A 14,931-nucleotide genomic window follows, 5' to 3' on the forward strand; every position below is an offset into this window, starting at 1 on the left:
ATGACAGAAGTTGGAACGCTCTTCTCCAAGCACCATTCAAAACTAGGTCAATCATCAAGTTTAAATCGGAGATTGATAGAATTGTTTTAATCAGTGGTATTCAGGATTTGAAACGCAGAGTTAGGTCACGGATTCACCGTGATCTCAGTGAATGGGGAAAAAATGGGTTTTTCTTGTTCCAGTTTCTAGGAGATATCTGAACCTCATCTAACAGCACCATCTCCTGAATATTCTGGTGGATAGTGACTAAACACGCTCAATGGAGAAGACAATCCAGTACTGAAGGAGCTACCTTCATCAACAGATAATATTATGCAAAGTGTAAACACATTTGCTGGCTACTGCGCTATAGGATACAGTCTTTCCTCCTTCGAGCTTGTGTCTTTTACTCTATGCAAATTAGGACCCTTCCCTGTTTTTTTAGCATCTCATTTTGGAAATGAAGCACTTTCAGACCAGATCTTGCTCAATCTATCCCACTGTCTCTGCACTAATACTCCAGTTTTCTGTAAACCACAGCATTATTAATACAAAATGTGCCTCTGCAAACAAAATTAAATCATTTTATAGAATTAAAACGCTGAGGTCATAGACGACAGCACAGAGAAGATGGAGGTTGTGGTCATGATTTGGGTCTCAGCATTTCTACACCACTCATGCTTCACCATTTAATTCCTTTATCTAAGTAAAATGTTTCAACGTTCAGCCATACAGATTCTCAGAATGGGATACTGCTTCAATAATAGCTCTGATGGAGTATATGTTTGGAGTTATATCGCAGTGCAATATAGGTAATGTGGGGACTGGAATCTGGGCAGTACAGTGGCTCAGTGGTTAGCGCTGCTGCCTCACAGCACCAGGGTCCCAGGTTCAATTCCTGCCTTGGGTGACTGTGTGGAGTTTGCACATTCTCCCCGTGTCTGCGTGGGTTTCCTCCCACAGTCAAAAGATGTGCAGATTAGGTGCATTAACTACGCTAAATTGCTCAATTTAGCAATAGTGTCAGGGATACGCAAGGTGGATTAACCATGGGAAATGCAGGGATAAGATTGGGTCTGGCTGGTATGGTCTTCAGAGGGTCGGTGGTGATTCAATGAGCCAAATGGCCTGTTTTCATACTGTAGGGATTCTATGATCATGATTTGAATGTCCTGCTTGGGGGAGAAAAGGAAATGGAGTTGGTGATGGAAAGTCTCCATTGAATCAAATTGCATTCTATATATTCTGCGTTAACCCTAGGAAGAAATTCCAATACAGGGCCTCTTTAAAAAAAATTCCTCTACTTCCTCAGTTCTTGCTCCAGTCCACGTTCACTCCCGGTGGAATGAACATCGTATAGAAACAGCCCTCTTTTTCCTAAACCTCGCACTCAAGACTTTTTTTTTAAAATTTGTGAGCTGTGCGGGAGTAAATGCTGACAGGATATTCAACTGTGGAAAGCATCCCAAGATAGTCGGATGTGAACCTGCTATTTTTCTGCAGCAACAGGGGTCAGGGAGTGTGACCAGGAGCAAGATTCATGTCCAATTTCCCCTTTCGCAGGGTCTCGGGGGGCAGCGGTGATCCACTGCTCCCAGTTGCACAGAATGGGAATAAGACCGAGGGAATGCCACACTGCATTTACCAACTGGACAGGGCCAAGACCTTGTAAAGGTTCCTTAAAGGGACTGCATGCTCTCTGCTTAATGTTGCTGAAAACATGAGAGAGTTCACGTGCATATGTGACAACGATGGGTAGTATGATAACTCAGTGGTTAGCACTGCTGCCTCACAGCACAAGGGACCCAGGTTCGATTCCGGCCTTGGGTGACTGTGTGGAATTTGCACATTCTCCCCGTGTCTGTGCGGGCTTGCTCTGGTTTCCTCCCACAACCCAAGGATGTGCAGGTTGAGGTGGATTGGCCATGCTAAACTGACCATCGTGTTCAGGGACATGTCGGATAGGTGCACTCAAAGGAAAAGGTAGAGTGATAGGGTAGGGGAATGGGTCTGGGCTAATTACTCTTTGGAGGGTCGGTGTGGACTTGTTGGGCCGAAGGGCTTGTTTCCACACTGTAGGGATTCTATGATTTATGAATGAGGGAGAGAATGAGGACAGAGAGGTAGTGAGAAGATAAGAGAACACCAATGCAAAAAACTCCAGAGAGAGCACATGGAGAGAAAGTGAGCACTTTAAGACAATGTATGGCAGAGGGGATGAGAACGTGAAGGTCAGAGAGGAAGGAAGGGCATGTGGGAGTCTTTCCCTTTCTTCATCCCTACTTTAAACAATAAAATAATCCCAGGCCTATAAATTAGTGCTTGTTCCCACTGCTTTAACCAGATGTGATAACCAATAGTGAACACGCACCTGCCTCTCAGTCGAAGCTGAAAAAGTGTCGGGGAGGACAGAAATGTGGTGAGTTTAGAATCCTTCCTGAAATATTTTTGATTGACAGCCCTTTTTTGTTCTGCTGTTGAAGGCATTTGAAAAAGGAAGTAAGCCCCAGATGGTGAAACACATCTTTTCAACTGCGTTTTCTGCATCAGCAGGATCTGGTAGCAAGGTGGGGGATGGGATAGTGGGGGATGGGATATTGTGGTGGGGAAAGGCAAGGGGAGGGCACAGTATGCCTTGAACATTTCCTGCTAAAAATTACAGTCATGGATGAAGATCTCAGCTTGCTGGAGGTCCGCCACGTTGGGTTTCGAATTCAGAGTTGTGCAGCTGGTAACAGGTAGAAAGTCCAATAGACCCACAGGGACTGACAATTCTGGGCAGCAACAGAAATTATTTGGAGTTGCCAAATAAGGGTCTCAGGCCAATCAACAATGGATCAAAAAAGGGAAGGCCTGAAGTTACGATATTTCAAAGGGCCTACTCTTCCTGGGTACTTCCTTGGGTTTTAAGAGCTTTAGGGGATCCCAAGATGCTATACAAATGCAACTTATTTTTATTTTATTTACATTTTTTGTATGTAAACTGTAGGCAACGTGAGGAAGAGCTTTTTTGATGTAAGCAGTTAGTAATGACCTGGATGGAAAAAGCTGCTTAGGAAGGTGGTGGAAGTGGAGATGACCAATGATTCAAAAGGAAATTGGTCAGATACATAAAGGGACTAACTTGGCAGGATTATTGCAAAATGAGACTGATTGGACCGCCCCCCCCCAGAGGGTCACCATGGATTCAATGGGCCACTCTTTTTAAACATTGCTGCCAAAATCTTTCCATATCCTATCCCAGCTTGTCATTAAAATTTCAGCAATTGCCATTTGTGTTCCAATACATTTCCGTCTCTAATTTTCTTTAATTTGCCTTGGTGACTTGGAATAAGGATTCCATCCAAAACAAAGGGAGGTTTCTTGATCTGCTCCAACAACCTAAAGCAGATAGCGCATCTCCCCATTCCACCTCATGGTTTTAGATGCCAGCCTTCCTACTGGGATTGGAAGATTCAGATAAAGCCAATTAACTCATGGAGCTTTTCTGTACCATGCCAAGGTCCGGTTCTGCTCTGTTTGGCGTTAGGCTCACTCTCCCAGCCATTTGTCACTCATTTTCACTGTGTGCTTTGATTCCAAAAACCAGAGTGTTCAATGCTCTTTGAAACATTCCCAAATTAGAGTTCATTCTTCCTCACGCACAATTTGATTCTTCATATTACCAGACTCACTGGGTGGAATCTTGGGATTGTTTTGGCTAAGTCTGGGGAAGTGAGAGTAATGGTTCTTTAACAGATTCGTCCAATTGCATAATAAGGATGGAATGGGTTGAATGTGGCTGGGTTTGTGAGCACACAGGGGCAGTGATTAAAGATGACAGAAAGGAAACCAGACACTAGGCCTCAAGCCTGGACCTGACTGGGCTTCAAATACCCACAGGCTGCGAGCTTACCTCAGCTGCTTGGCATATGACTGTTCGATTTCCGTCCGATCCTTCACAAACTTCACGTATTTCTCGATTAGGTCAATCCCCCATTGGGTCTGCCGGTCTATGATGTCATATTGGTCCTAGGTGAAGGAACAGAAAAGAAAGCAGGCGGTCAGAACTTCAAGTTGGGCGGGAAAATGGAATTACATTGCTACGTGGTACTGAGAACTCAGAGAGCTGTTCTCATGTTCATCTCTGCGGCAATCAGCACACTATGCTCTTAGAGCCCAAGTGAACGATTGAACTGGTTACAGCCGCCAACAGATCAAACATCAGCTTGCTCTGCTTCTGGTTCTTGCGTGACGGTGGATCTTGTTTGGGAAGTCCCACGCCGGTGATCAGGGATCACACGACAAGGAGACCACATGGGCTAAGTGACAGAGTCATTGAACATGTTCCCCTCAGGTGAATGACCCAAGGGGGAAAAGGTAACCTTGGAAAAGGTGTACAAAAACAGATAACTCATTATATTGTTCTCATGACCTCAGATCACCTCAAAGAGCTTAACAGCAAATGATGTGCTTTTGGTGGTCATCACCTGTCGTGTTGTAGGAAGCAAAGCAGCTGGCTTTAGCACAGCAAGCTCCCACAAGTCAAAATATGCTAATGACTGGTTACCCGTCTGGGTGCTGATATTGGTCAGGTCACCAGGGATAACTCTCCTGTTCTTCTGTTCAATACCAGGACAACTGTCCCGTCAGGACTATTTTTTGGCAAAAATATACTTAATTCATAAAATTATCTTTTATGGACATACACAAGGTACTAAAACAGTTCTGTATAGTCTCTGCAGATAAAGAAAAGCAAACATTGGAATCTGACACTCCCTGTGGTTTCCTACTTATGCAGGATATCACTTACATAGATTTTCAGGCATACAGAGGGTCTGATAACCAATTGGACCCCATTGTACTTCGGCAGAGAGCTGTCCCAGACTCTAGTGTATCCCTCAGCAAGTGGTCCTGGACCTCACAATGTGCAATACTCAAAGTCAACTTCTTGCTCTGGAAGACTTACAAGGTTCAGGCAGATCAAATCGCGTCTTTCACTAAGTTGATGGTTCTCCAGGCAGTGTCAATGTTTGTCAAGGTTTGCGTCCTAGGGGACAGACCGTACAACACAGAGTCCTGCATCACAGAGCTGTTCGGGATATACCTCTCCTTCAGTACTATACTGATGGCCAGCCGATAGTGTGTCAGGTCTGTGAGTGTGATTTAAACCCACAACCCTCAACGTAGAATTCTGATCATGGAGCTGTGGCTGACACCTCTTGGATGGAGAAACTGTATTAAGAATGCCAAAGCATGGCTTTTGAGGAAAGAACAGCTCCTCTTCAAACAACATTTTTCAAATCAACAAATTGACAAGAAGGGAGAGAGACAGTGGCACTGAGTACATACAGCTCCCTTAAATCACACACATAACAAGATTCATGGAGAGAGAGACACAGTCTCCAACTACTCATAACAAGACTTTGGGTTCTGTCCACTCTTGTGGTCATTTCACTGCTAGGAGATATATTTCACTGTTATTTGATATCCCATATTCAAACTGTGGCATAATAATTCACTAAAATTGCATCACGTCAGAGAAGGCTGAGATTGGTTATATGGCCAAGGGAACAGACTGGCTCTAAACGCTAGGTGACATTTTGTTGATTTACGGGGTCAGGAGGAAGTTTATCTCGGTGTCGGGAGCACAGGACGTGCTTTTGCTGACACAAGCCATGTCACCTTGCCTCAGACTGTGCAGAGCTGCAATAGGGGCCTGGCTACGGGAAAGAGGGAATTAAGGAGAGAGAGAGAGAGAGAGAGAGAGAGAGAGAGAGAGAGAGAGAGAGAGAGAGAGAGAGAGAGAGAGAGAGCTGACATCATCTGCTCAGCTCCCCAGAGGGAACCTGCGAAAACAGCTTGCATCTTTATAACATCTTTAAGCAAATGAGGCACCCCAGGGTGCTTAACAGGCACAAATGAACAACCAAAAGACATATTAAGGCAGTTCACTAACCTCGAGGGGCATTGGCACAGTGTTAATGTGTAAAAATGGACTAGCAGTCCAACTCAATATTCCGAGGACCTGGCTTGGATCCCACCATGGCAGACAGTGAATTGTGAATTCATACAGTGTGGAAGCAGGCCATTTGGCCCATCAGGTCCACACTGAGCCCCCGAAGAACATGCCACCCAATTCAAGTTTTAAACATGTGGAGTGAAAAACTAGCCTCATTACAGCCATTGTAAAATCCCACCTGGTTCACTCCTGTCATACAGTCATAAAGTCAGAGGTGTACAGCATGGAAAACAGACCCAACCGGGACATCCCAACCCAATCTAGTCCCACCCGCCAGCACCCGGCCCATATCCCTCCAAACCCTTCCTATTCATATACCCATCCAAATGCCTCTTAAATGTTGCAATTGTACCAGCCTCCACCACTTCCTCTGGCAGCTCATTCCATACACGTACCACCCTCTGCGTGAAAAAGTCCCCTTAGGTCTCTTTTATATCTTTCCCCTCTCACCCTAAACCTATGCCCTCTAGTTCTGGACTCCCCGACCCCAGGGAAAAGACTTTGCCTATTTATCCTATCCATGCCCCTCATAATTTTGTAAACCTCTATAAGGTCACCCCTCAGCCTCCGACGCTCCAGGGAAAGCAGCCCCAGCCTGTTCAGCCTCTCCCTATAGCTCAAATCCTCCAACCCTGGCAACATCCTTGTAAAAGGAAATTTGCCATCCTCTCCTGGTCTGGCCTACATGGGACACCTGACCCAGGAGCAATGGGGTTGCCACCTAAACTGCCCTCAGGGCAATTAGTGGTGAGAGTAGTAAATGCCTGCCCAGCCAGCGATCCCCCATCCCATGGACAGATGTTTGAAAAACAATTGAGCAAAGAGGTCGGGAGAAAAAGCAGAGATTTTAAAGAGGGATATCTAAAGATTGGAGAAGTCAAAAGGCTACAGTTCATATACTTTAACCCAAATAGGAAGTTAGATAATAAATTGTTTGCACAGCAAGAGGAACTTCACTAATCAGAAGTCTGCATTGAAAAGAGTAGCTGGCTTTCCCTCAGACAGACTGAATGTTTCCCTCATTATAGCACTGGGACGAGACACTGACAGAACCTTTTTTCAACCCTTTGATGATTCCAAATAGACTTTTGAAAAAAAAGAATTCAAAAGCTTCCCCAGATTTAGGCCACCACTCTGTTGCTTTTGGAATCAGTTCAGATTACAATGCACCAAACACATTATAAATCATCTCCTTAATATTTCCATGTTTTCATGCGAGACAAAAACCTTTCATTTCTAGTCCTAGGAGTTTGATTTTTGCGTATCTGAGGGGATTGACATGCAGTAATAAGCTGCGCAGTTTCAGAAACAAAGGCATGCTCGAGAAATGACATATCGCAAAGGCTTTATATTTAATTTCATTTCCGTGAGGACTTGAGTTTTGAAGGCGTGCAGGAAAATGGATTTGTTTCAAATTCTGTGGAAACTGGATTTTGTTCTTGGGGTTGATGAAAGGACATACTGGAACTGCTTTAAAAATAAGACACTTCTGCAAAATCAGAAGGGAAAAACTTCAGTGAATTGCTTGGACTCGCATCTTAAACGTCAACTACCTGGGTTTATAGGCTGTCTCATTTTATTCCTCTCTGGATGTTGTCCTCACTGTCTGAGCCTGCCTTTGTTGTCCATCCCTAATTGCCCACAGGACAGATAAGAGACAACTACATTGATCTGGAGTCAGATGTAGCCCACACCAGATAAATCTGGCAGATTTACCTCCCTGAAGGACATTTAGTGCAACAGTTTTCTTTGTAAGATGACAAATAGATTGTAGTTACATGGCTGATATTCAGCCAGCTTTTCAATCCAGACTTCTACTGAATTCAAACTTCACCATCTGTCAGGGTGGGATTGAACCCACAACCCCAGATCCTTAGTCTGAGATTATCAGTCCAGTAACATTACTACATTGTTGGTGGTTGAGGGCCAAAAGCCTGATAAAAGTCTGTCCAGGTTGCCTCTGCTGAAAGAACCTTGCACGTGGAATCCAGTGTCCTCTAGAAGAGTTACTAGAAAACTTCTTGATACTGTGCTTCCTGAGCAAGCTGTGTCTGCCAAGACCTCAGGGCAGCTGCCATCTGAACACCTTAACTCTTAACTGCCATCTTTGTAATTAGGGATGCACATTAGATTTCCTACAGTGTGGAAACAGCCCTTTGGCCCAACAAGTCCACACCGACCCTCCGAAGAGTAACTCACCCAGACCCATTCCCCTACCCTACCTTTACCCCTGCTAATGCATCCAACACTCTGGGCAATATAGCATGGCCAATTCACCTGACCTGCATATCTTTGGATTGGGGGAGGAAACCCATGCAGACACCGAGAGAACATGAAAACTCCACACAGAGAGTGGCCCAGGTCCCTGATGCTGTGAGGAGGTGGTGCTAACCACTGAGCTACCATGCCACCCAGCAGGCTATGCTAGTGACGTCCTTAAAGGATCTTGGGGATAAAAAAGGCAGCATTTAAATCCCAGCAGTGGATTTCTAGCAAGTCGGTCCAATGAATTCATGAAAGTTGTTATGTGCTCTCCCAGAAGTGTCATTTTAAAACAAAACATTCCAATGTGCAACCCCTTTAAAACTAAATCCAACAATCCATAGAATTTGAAATATGTTCATCCCATACCATTTTCTTCTATTTCCTTTCAACAATGAACAACTATTGGCCAAAATTGTTTTTTTTACTTTCTCCAAAGAAAAACAATTTTATTCCCCCGACCTAGAGAGAGAGAGTGTGTGTGTGTGTGTGTGTGTGGGGGGGGGGGGGGGGGGGGGGGGGGGGTTTGGGTTATTTAGTAGATTTCATACAAAACTGTGCATATTAGCCAGTTTTGCATCTTTGTTAAATCAATAATTTTGTACTTATTTAAGAAAGTGGGTTGATGGACGTTTTTGTTCCACGTAAGAGAAAGCATCGAGTCAACTATCATTTAGTGCGAGCCGTTTGAAATCGTATAGAGAGAGAGAGAGAGAGAGAGAGAGAGAGAGAGAGAGAGAGAGAGAGAGAGAAAAGAGGAAAGAGAGAGAGAGAGAGAGAGAAAAGAGGAAAGAGAGAGAGAGAGAGAGAGAAAAGAGGAAAGAGAGAGAGAGAGAGAGAGGAAAGAGAGAGAGAGAAAAGAGGAAAGAGAGAGAGAGAGAAAAGAGGAAAGAGAGAGAGAGAGAGAAAAGAGGAAAGAGAGAGAGAGAGAGAGAGAGAGAGTGAGTGTGTGTGTGTGATAGGAGGTAAGAGAGAGGGGACAGAGGGAGAGCGAGAGAGAGGACAGAGGGAGAGCGAGAGAGAGGACAGAGGGAGAGCGAGAGAGAGGACAGAGGGAGAGCGAGAGAGAGGACAGAGGGAGAGCGAGAAAGAGGACAGAGGGAGAGCGAGAGAGAGGACAGAGGGAGAGCGAGAGAGAGGACAGAGGGAGAGCGAGAGAGAGGACAGAGGGAGAGCGAGAGAGAGGACAGAGGGAGAGCGAGAGAGAGGACAGAGGGGAGAGCGAGAGAGAGGACAGAGGGAGAGAGAGAGAGAAGAGATATGAGAGGGAAGAGATATGAGAGGGAAAAATGAGAGAGGGAAAAATGAGAGAGGGAAAAATGAGAGAGGGAAAAATGAGAGAGGGAAAAATGAGAGAGGGAAAAATGAGAGAGGGAAAAATGAGAGAGGGAAAAATGAGAGAGGGAAAAATGAGAGAGGGAAAGAGAGAGGGAAAGAGAGAGGGAAAGAGAGAGGGAAAGAGAGAGGGAAAGAGAGAGGGAATGAGAGAGGGAATGAGAGAGGGAATGAGAGAGGGAATGAGAGAGGGAATGAGAGAGGGAATGAGAGAGGGAATGAGAGGGGGAATGAGAGGGGGAATGAGAGGGGGAATGAGAGGGGGAATGAGAGGGGGAATGAGAGGGGGAATGAGAGGGGGAATGAGAGGGGGAATGAGAGGGGGAATGAGAGGGGGAATGAGAGAGGGAATGAGAGAGGGAATGAGAAGTGAGAGAGGAGAGGAGAGAAGGGAGAGAGAGGAGAGGAGAGAGAGGAGAGAGAGGGGAGAGAGAGAGAGAGAGAGAGAGAGTGAGTAAGTAGAGAAGAGAAAGGGGGCGGAGAGAAGAGAGGGAGAGGGAGAGGGAAGAGAGAAGAGAGAAAGGGGAGAGGGAAGAGAAGGGAGAGGAGTAGAGAGAGGAGAGAATAGAGAAGAGAGGAGAGGGAAGTGAGAGAGAGGAGAGAAGTGAGAGAGAGAGAGGAGAGGGAAGTGCGGGGAGGAAGAGGAGAAGAGAGAGAGAGAGAGAGAGGGGGGAGAGAAGAGAGAGAGAGGGGGGAGAGAAGAGAGAGAGAGAGGGGGGAGAGAAGAGAGAGAGAGAGGGGGAGAGAAGAGAGAGAGAGAGGGGGGAGAGAAGAGAGAGAGAGAGGGGGGAGAGAAGAGAGAGAGAGAGGGGGGAGAGAAGAGAGAGAGAGAGGGGGGAGAGAAGAGAGAGAGAGAGGGGGGAGAGAAGAGAGAGAGAGAGGGGGGAGAGAAGAGAGGGAGGGGGGAGAGAAGAGAGGGAGAGGGGGGAGAGAAGAGAGGGAGGGGGGAGAGAAGAGAGGGAGAGGGAAGAGAGAGGGAAGAGAGAGGGAAGAGAGAGGGAAGAGAGAGGGAAGAGAGAGGGAAGAGAGAGGGAAGAGAGAGGGAAGAGAGAGGGAAGAGAGAGGGAAGAGAGAGGGAAGAGAGAGGGAAGAGAGAGGGAAGAGAGAGGGAAGAGAGAGGGAAGAGAGAGGGAAGAGAGAGGGAAGAGAGAGGGAAGAGAGAGGGAAGAGAGAGGGAAGAGGAGGGGGAGGAGGGGAGGAGGGGGAGGAGAAGAGAGGGAGAGAAGAGATAAGAGAGGAGAGGGAAGTGAGAGAGAGGAGAGAAGTGAGAGAGAGAGAGGAGAGGGAAGTGAGAGGGGGGGGAGAGGAGAAGAGAGAGGGGGAGAAGAGAGAGAGAGAGAGAGAGAGAGAGAGGGAGGGGGGAGAGAAGAGAGGGAGGGGGGAGAGAAGAGAGGGAGGGGGGAGAGAAGAGAGGGAGGGGGGAGAGAAGAGAGGGAGGGGGGAGAGAAGAGAGGGAGGGGGGAGAAGAAGAGAGGGAGGGGGGAGAAGAGAGGTGGGGGGAGAGAAGAGAGGGAGGGGGGAGAGAGGAGAGGGAGGGGGGAGAGAAGAGAGGGAGAGAGAAGAGAGAAGGGAGAGGAGAGAGAGGAGAGAAGAGGGAAGTGAGAGAGAGGAGAGGGAAGTGAGAGAGAGGAGAGAAGAAGTGAGAGAGAGAGAGAGGGGGAGAGAGAGAGAGAGGTGCACGCCCCTCTCAGTCATAAAGCCTGCTCCAGTAATCTCACGCCACAAGCAACTTTCAGATTAGCATTTAGAAAATAGAAGTCATTGGTCTTTTGACCATTCCACTATTTGACGAGGTGACAGTTGTGCTCCTATTTTATCACTACTGGATCAACATTATTGTGGAACTGGTTCAAAGGGCTGAATAGCCAATTGTCACCATATCCCTCCAGTTCTGAAAGCCCATCAATCTGGAACATACTCAATGCTCAGGCATTAACAGCCTCCCAAGATAGAAAATTCTCTGAAGATTCGGAACCCTGGAAATGAAGAAATTTCACATCTCTGTCTTAAACAGCCAAACCTTACCCTGGATGACTCAACAATCTTTTCATATCTATCTTATCGCCTCTCAATCACCTGATATCAATACAATATAATCTAAGGTTAATTTCTCCTCTTACAAAAGGAGTCATTGGAGGAGTTAGTTTAGTGAGATGAAGAGGAAATGGAAGAATCTACTTTTGAAAGCTTGAACATGTGCATGAACAGAGGGAAAGTTAACAACTTGGAATTACAACCCAGTCTATTTATGTAGACCATCAACACACAAAAAATACCTCAAAGCAGGCTGCACACAATGAATTACTCTGCAACACAGTGACATATAATAAGCAGAGACCTTTTCAAACAAAGAGCAAGCTTTACTTTGAAAGAGAAAACAGAATTTTCTATTCAGCTCTTTATTGTTTTACTTACATTGTGGTTTTATTGTATTTGATCTTTGTCTCCATCTACTAAGTACTATTTGGATATTTATAATCTATTGGAAGGAATAGGGAAAAGCCAAGTTCTCCTCTGGTGTAATCACGAGCTGGGACTTGGGAAGACTTGCTGGAGGTGCACGTTATAAGTCCCAAGAAAAGTTCATTCTTCCCCTTTCCAATTCTTCCATCCAACCCGATGGCAAGTTGCACTTCTGTAGGCATTCAGCCATCACCCACTTTGTCAAGCCAATGACATTTCTCATGCACCACTCCATTGTGGGATCTGAGCTTAGACCCTAACCCAGCACCCAGACACGTTCCCCATCAGTCCCCGACCCAGCGTCCAGGCATGTTTCCCATCAGTCCCCGACCCAGCGCCCAGACACGTTCCCCATCAGTCCCCTAACCCAGCGCCCAGACACGTTCCCCATCAGTCCCCGACCCAGCGCCCAGACACGTTCCCCATCAGTCCCCGACCCAGCGTCCAGACACGTTCCCCATCAGTCCCCGACCCAGCACCCAGACACGTTCCCCATCAGTCCCCGACCCAGCACCCAGACACGTTCCCCATCAGTCCCAGCACCCAGACACGTTCCCCATCAGTCCCAGCACCCAGACACATTCTTTCTCAGTGGTGGTCATGGGTAGCAAGTTTGAACACACATCCTTTCCCACCCTGCCCCTGAAGGGATGCAGTAACAGGGACATTGATGCTCCATGCCAGCCTCACCATTCAATTACCACAACTGCTCAGTCTAACTGTGTTCACCCTACATCAACTAATACCCTTCAACTGATCTAAACCTGTCCTGGAGATTGGAATTTTGAAACTGCACCATTCACCCCAGATTTCAGATACTTCAATTTTGGGGAAGAGGAAATCTTGGGATCTCCACTTCCATTGCGTGAGAAAGTGCCTTTTCCTTTCTCACTTTCTCTCGCATGGGCGTGTGCATGCACAGACGGGCATGCTCAGACAAACACACACAGGGACACAGACACATGTACACAAACAGAAACACGCACATGCACGTTAAACACAATACCCTCTTCACCAGTCTTGGCTGAACTCCGCTAACACTATACACTCTGACTAAATTCAAGGCCATCAAGGTCTTTGGAGCCCATTCTCATACTAGCTACTACAGGGGTCCTCTCTGTTTTTAGCCCAAAGTTGACATTCACTTGATTTATCTTGGTTACCTCAAAGCAGTATATCTCAGAAAGCAGGTGAGAAGTTCATCTCCCACCCCATTCTGACCGAGCTGCTGGAGAGATTTGACAGAGAGATGAAAATCCCACCCAATTCTTCTTACATCCCCCGACTCCCCCCTCCCTGAGTGTTACCAGTCTGAGCCTCACTGTCTCCCTATAATAGGTAACAGCTGGGACAGGTTCCACCTCCCTCTCCCTCTATTACCTCACAGTGACGTTGATGAATTCCACCACCACAACCAACCATCAATGGGCCACCGCCTCAAAAACAGAATGAACGCCAGTTTTGTGGAGCACCAGAAACTGGACATAATTGTTCAGATGCAACATTCACCACCTGACACACAGATGGAGAATTTCTTGCTCATTAAAAAAGGCAAAGCCCCTTTAATGAAATACAAAAGTAGGCCATGGGTTTCTTCGGAGAGCTTTGTACCATTGTCCAGAAATTGAGAAAGGCTTATTTTGGTTGCTTCAACAAGCTGGCATTGTTTACTTCTCAATCCGTTGCCTATGCCAGGAAAGCTCAGAGGCCAAATTAATCCATCTTGAATATCCTCAAAATACTTGGCAACGGGCCCAAAGACTATTAAGAGGGGGAGAGAGAGAGAGAGAGAGAGAGAGAGAGAGAGAGACCAACAGTGAGTGACAGACAGAATGAAACTGTGAGAGAACAGTAATGCAGGAGAGGTGAGAGGAAATGAAAACAATTACATTGGCACAAAAGCACTGCTATTAGACCCAGCCTTTTGAACATTGCAGTGTTATTCTTTGACCTTGCACCGACCATAGAGCTGCACCACCGAAAATGTGAGAAAGCAAAGAGCAATATTGTTGTGTGGGTGGTTCCCTGCCAAGTCAATGCCCATTACCATAAAGGCTTGTGGATAAGATACAATTACTTTGCAATGAAATCACTGCTCCGAAATCCAAAATATATTTATTCAAGCGCTGTTGTGTTTTCGGGAACCCATAATTGGTTTGACCTTTTCTCCTTCAAATGTTATTTGTTTGGCCAGAGAAAGTTGCTGGCAGTCTTTCTGCATTGCTAAGTTTTGGGAGGCCGCTGATTTCAGCTGGTTTGAGAGGTGCCCCCCCTGAAATTGGGGTTAACGTTGTGCGACCCACAGCCTACACAGCGCAAAGGAGTTCATTTCACCAGCGTGTCCCATCCTCTGTAACCTCCGCCAATACAGAGGGCAGGAGCAGCAACTCCACTGCACCAGATTGCACAAGATCCCATGAGCCATGGAGAGGCGATGGCCTAGTGGTATTATTGCTGAATTGTTAATCCAGAGACCCAGATAAACATTCTGGGGACCCGGGTTCAAATCCCGCTATACCAGACAGTGGAATGTGAATCCAATAATAAAAAATAATGGTCTAATGATGACCATGAATCCATTGTTGTTGATTGTTGGGAAAACCCATCTGGACCACTCATGTCCTTCAGGGAAGGAAGCTGGCAACCTTACCTCGTCTAGACAACCAGGGGGCTGCAAGAACACAGCAAGCCAAACAGCATCAGGAAGATGGGTTACACCTGAACGTCGACTTCCCCACCTCCTGATGCTGCCTGCCTTGCTGTGTTCTCCCAGCCTCCTGCCTGTCCCTCCTGATGCTGCCTGCCTTGCTGTGTTCTCCCAGCGTCCTGCCTGTCCCTCCTGATGCTGCCTGACTTGCTGTGTTCTCCCAGCGTCCTGCTTTGCGACTTTG

The 14,931-nt window shown here is 46.6% G+C and overlaps 1 protein-coding gene across 2 annotated transcripts in view; it reads right to left on the reverse strand.

Moving 5' to 3' along the window:
- Positions 1-14,931, reverse strand: part of LOC140468129 (cdc42-interacting protein 4 homolog) — a 127,457-nt gene that overhangs the window by 40,171 nt on the left and 72,355 nt on the right. For both annotated transcript variants that reach the window (XM_072564321.1, XM_072564322.1), the window contains exon 2: positions 3,875-3,990. In XM_072564321.1, coding sequence (XP_072420422.1) covers positions 3,875-3,990 — 116 coding nt within the window. The remainder of the gene's footprint in view (positions 1-3,874; positions 3,991-14,931) is intronic.

The sequence above is a fragment of the Chiloscyllium punctatum genome, chromosome 46 (assembly GCF_047496795.1).
Source record: "Chiloscyllium punctatum isolate Juve2018m chromosome 46, sChiPun1.3, whole genome shotgun sequence".
NCBI lineage: Eukaryota > Metazoa > Chordata > Chondrichthyes > Orectolobiformes > Hemiscylliidae > Chiloscyllium > Chiloscyllium punctatum.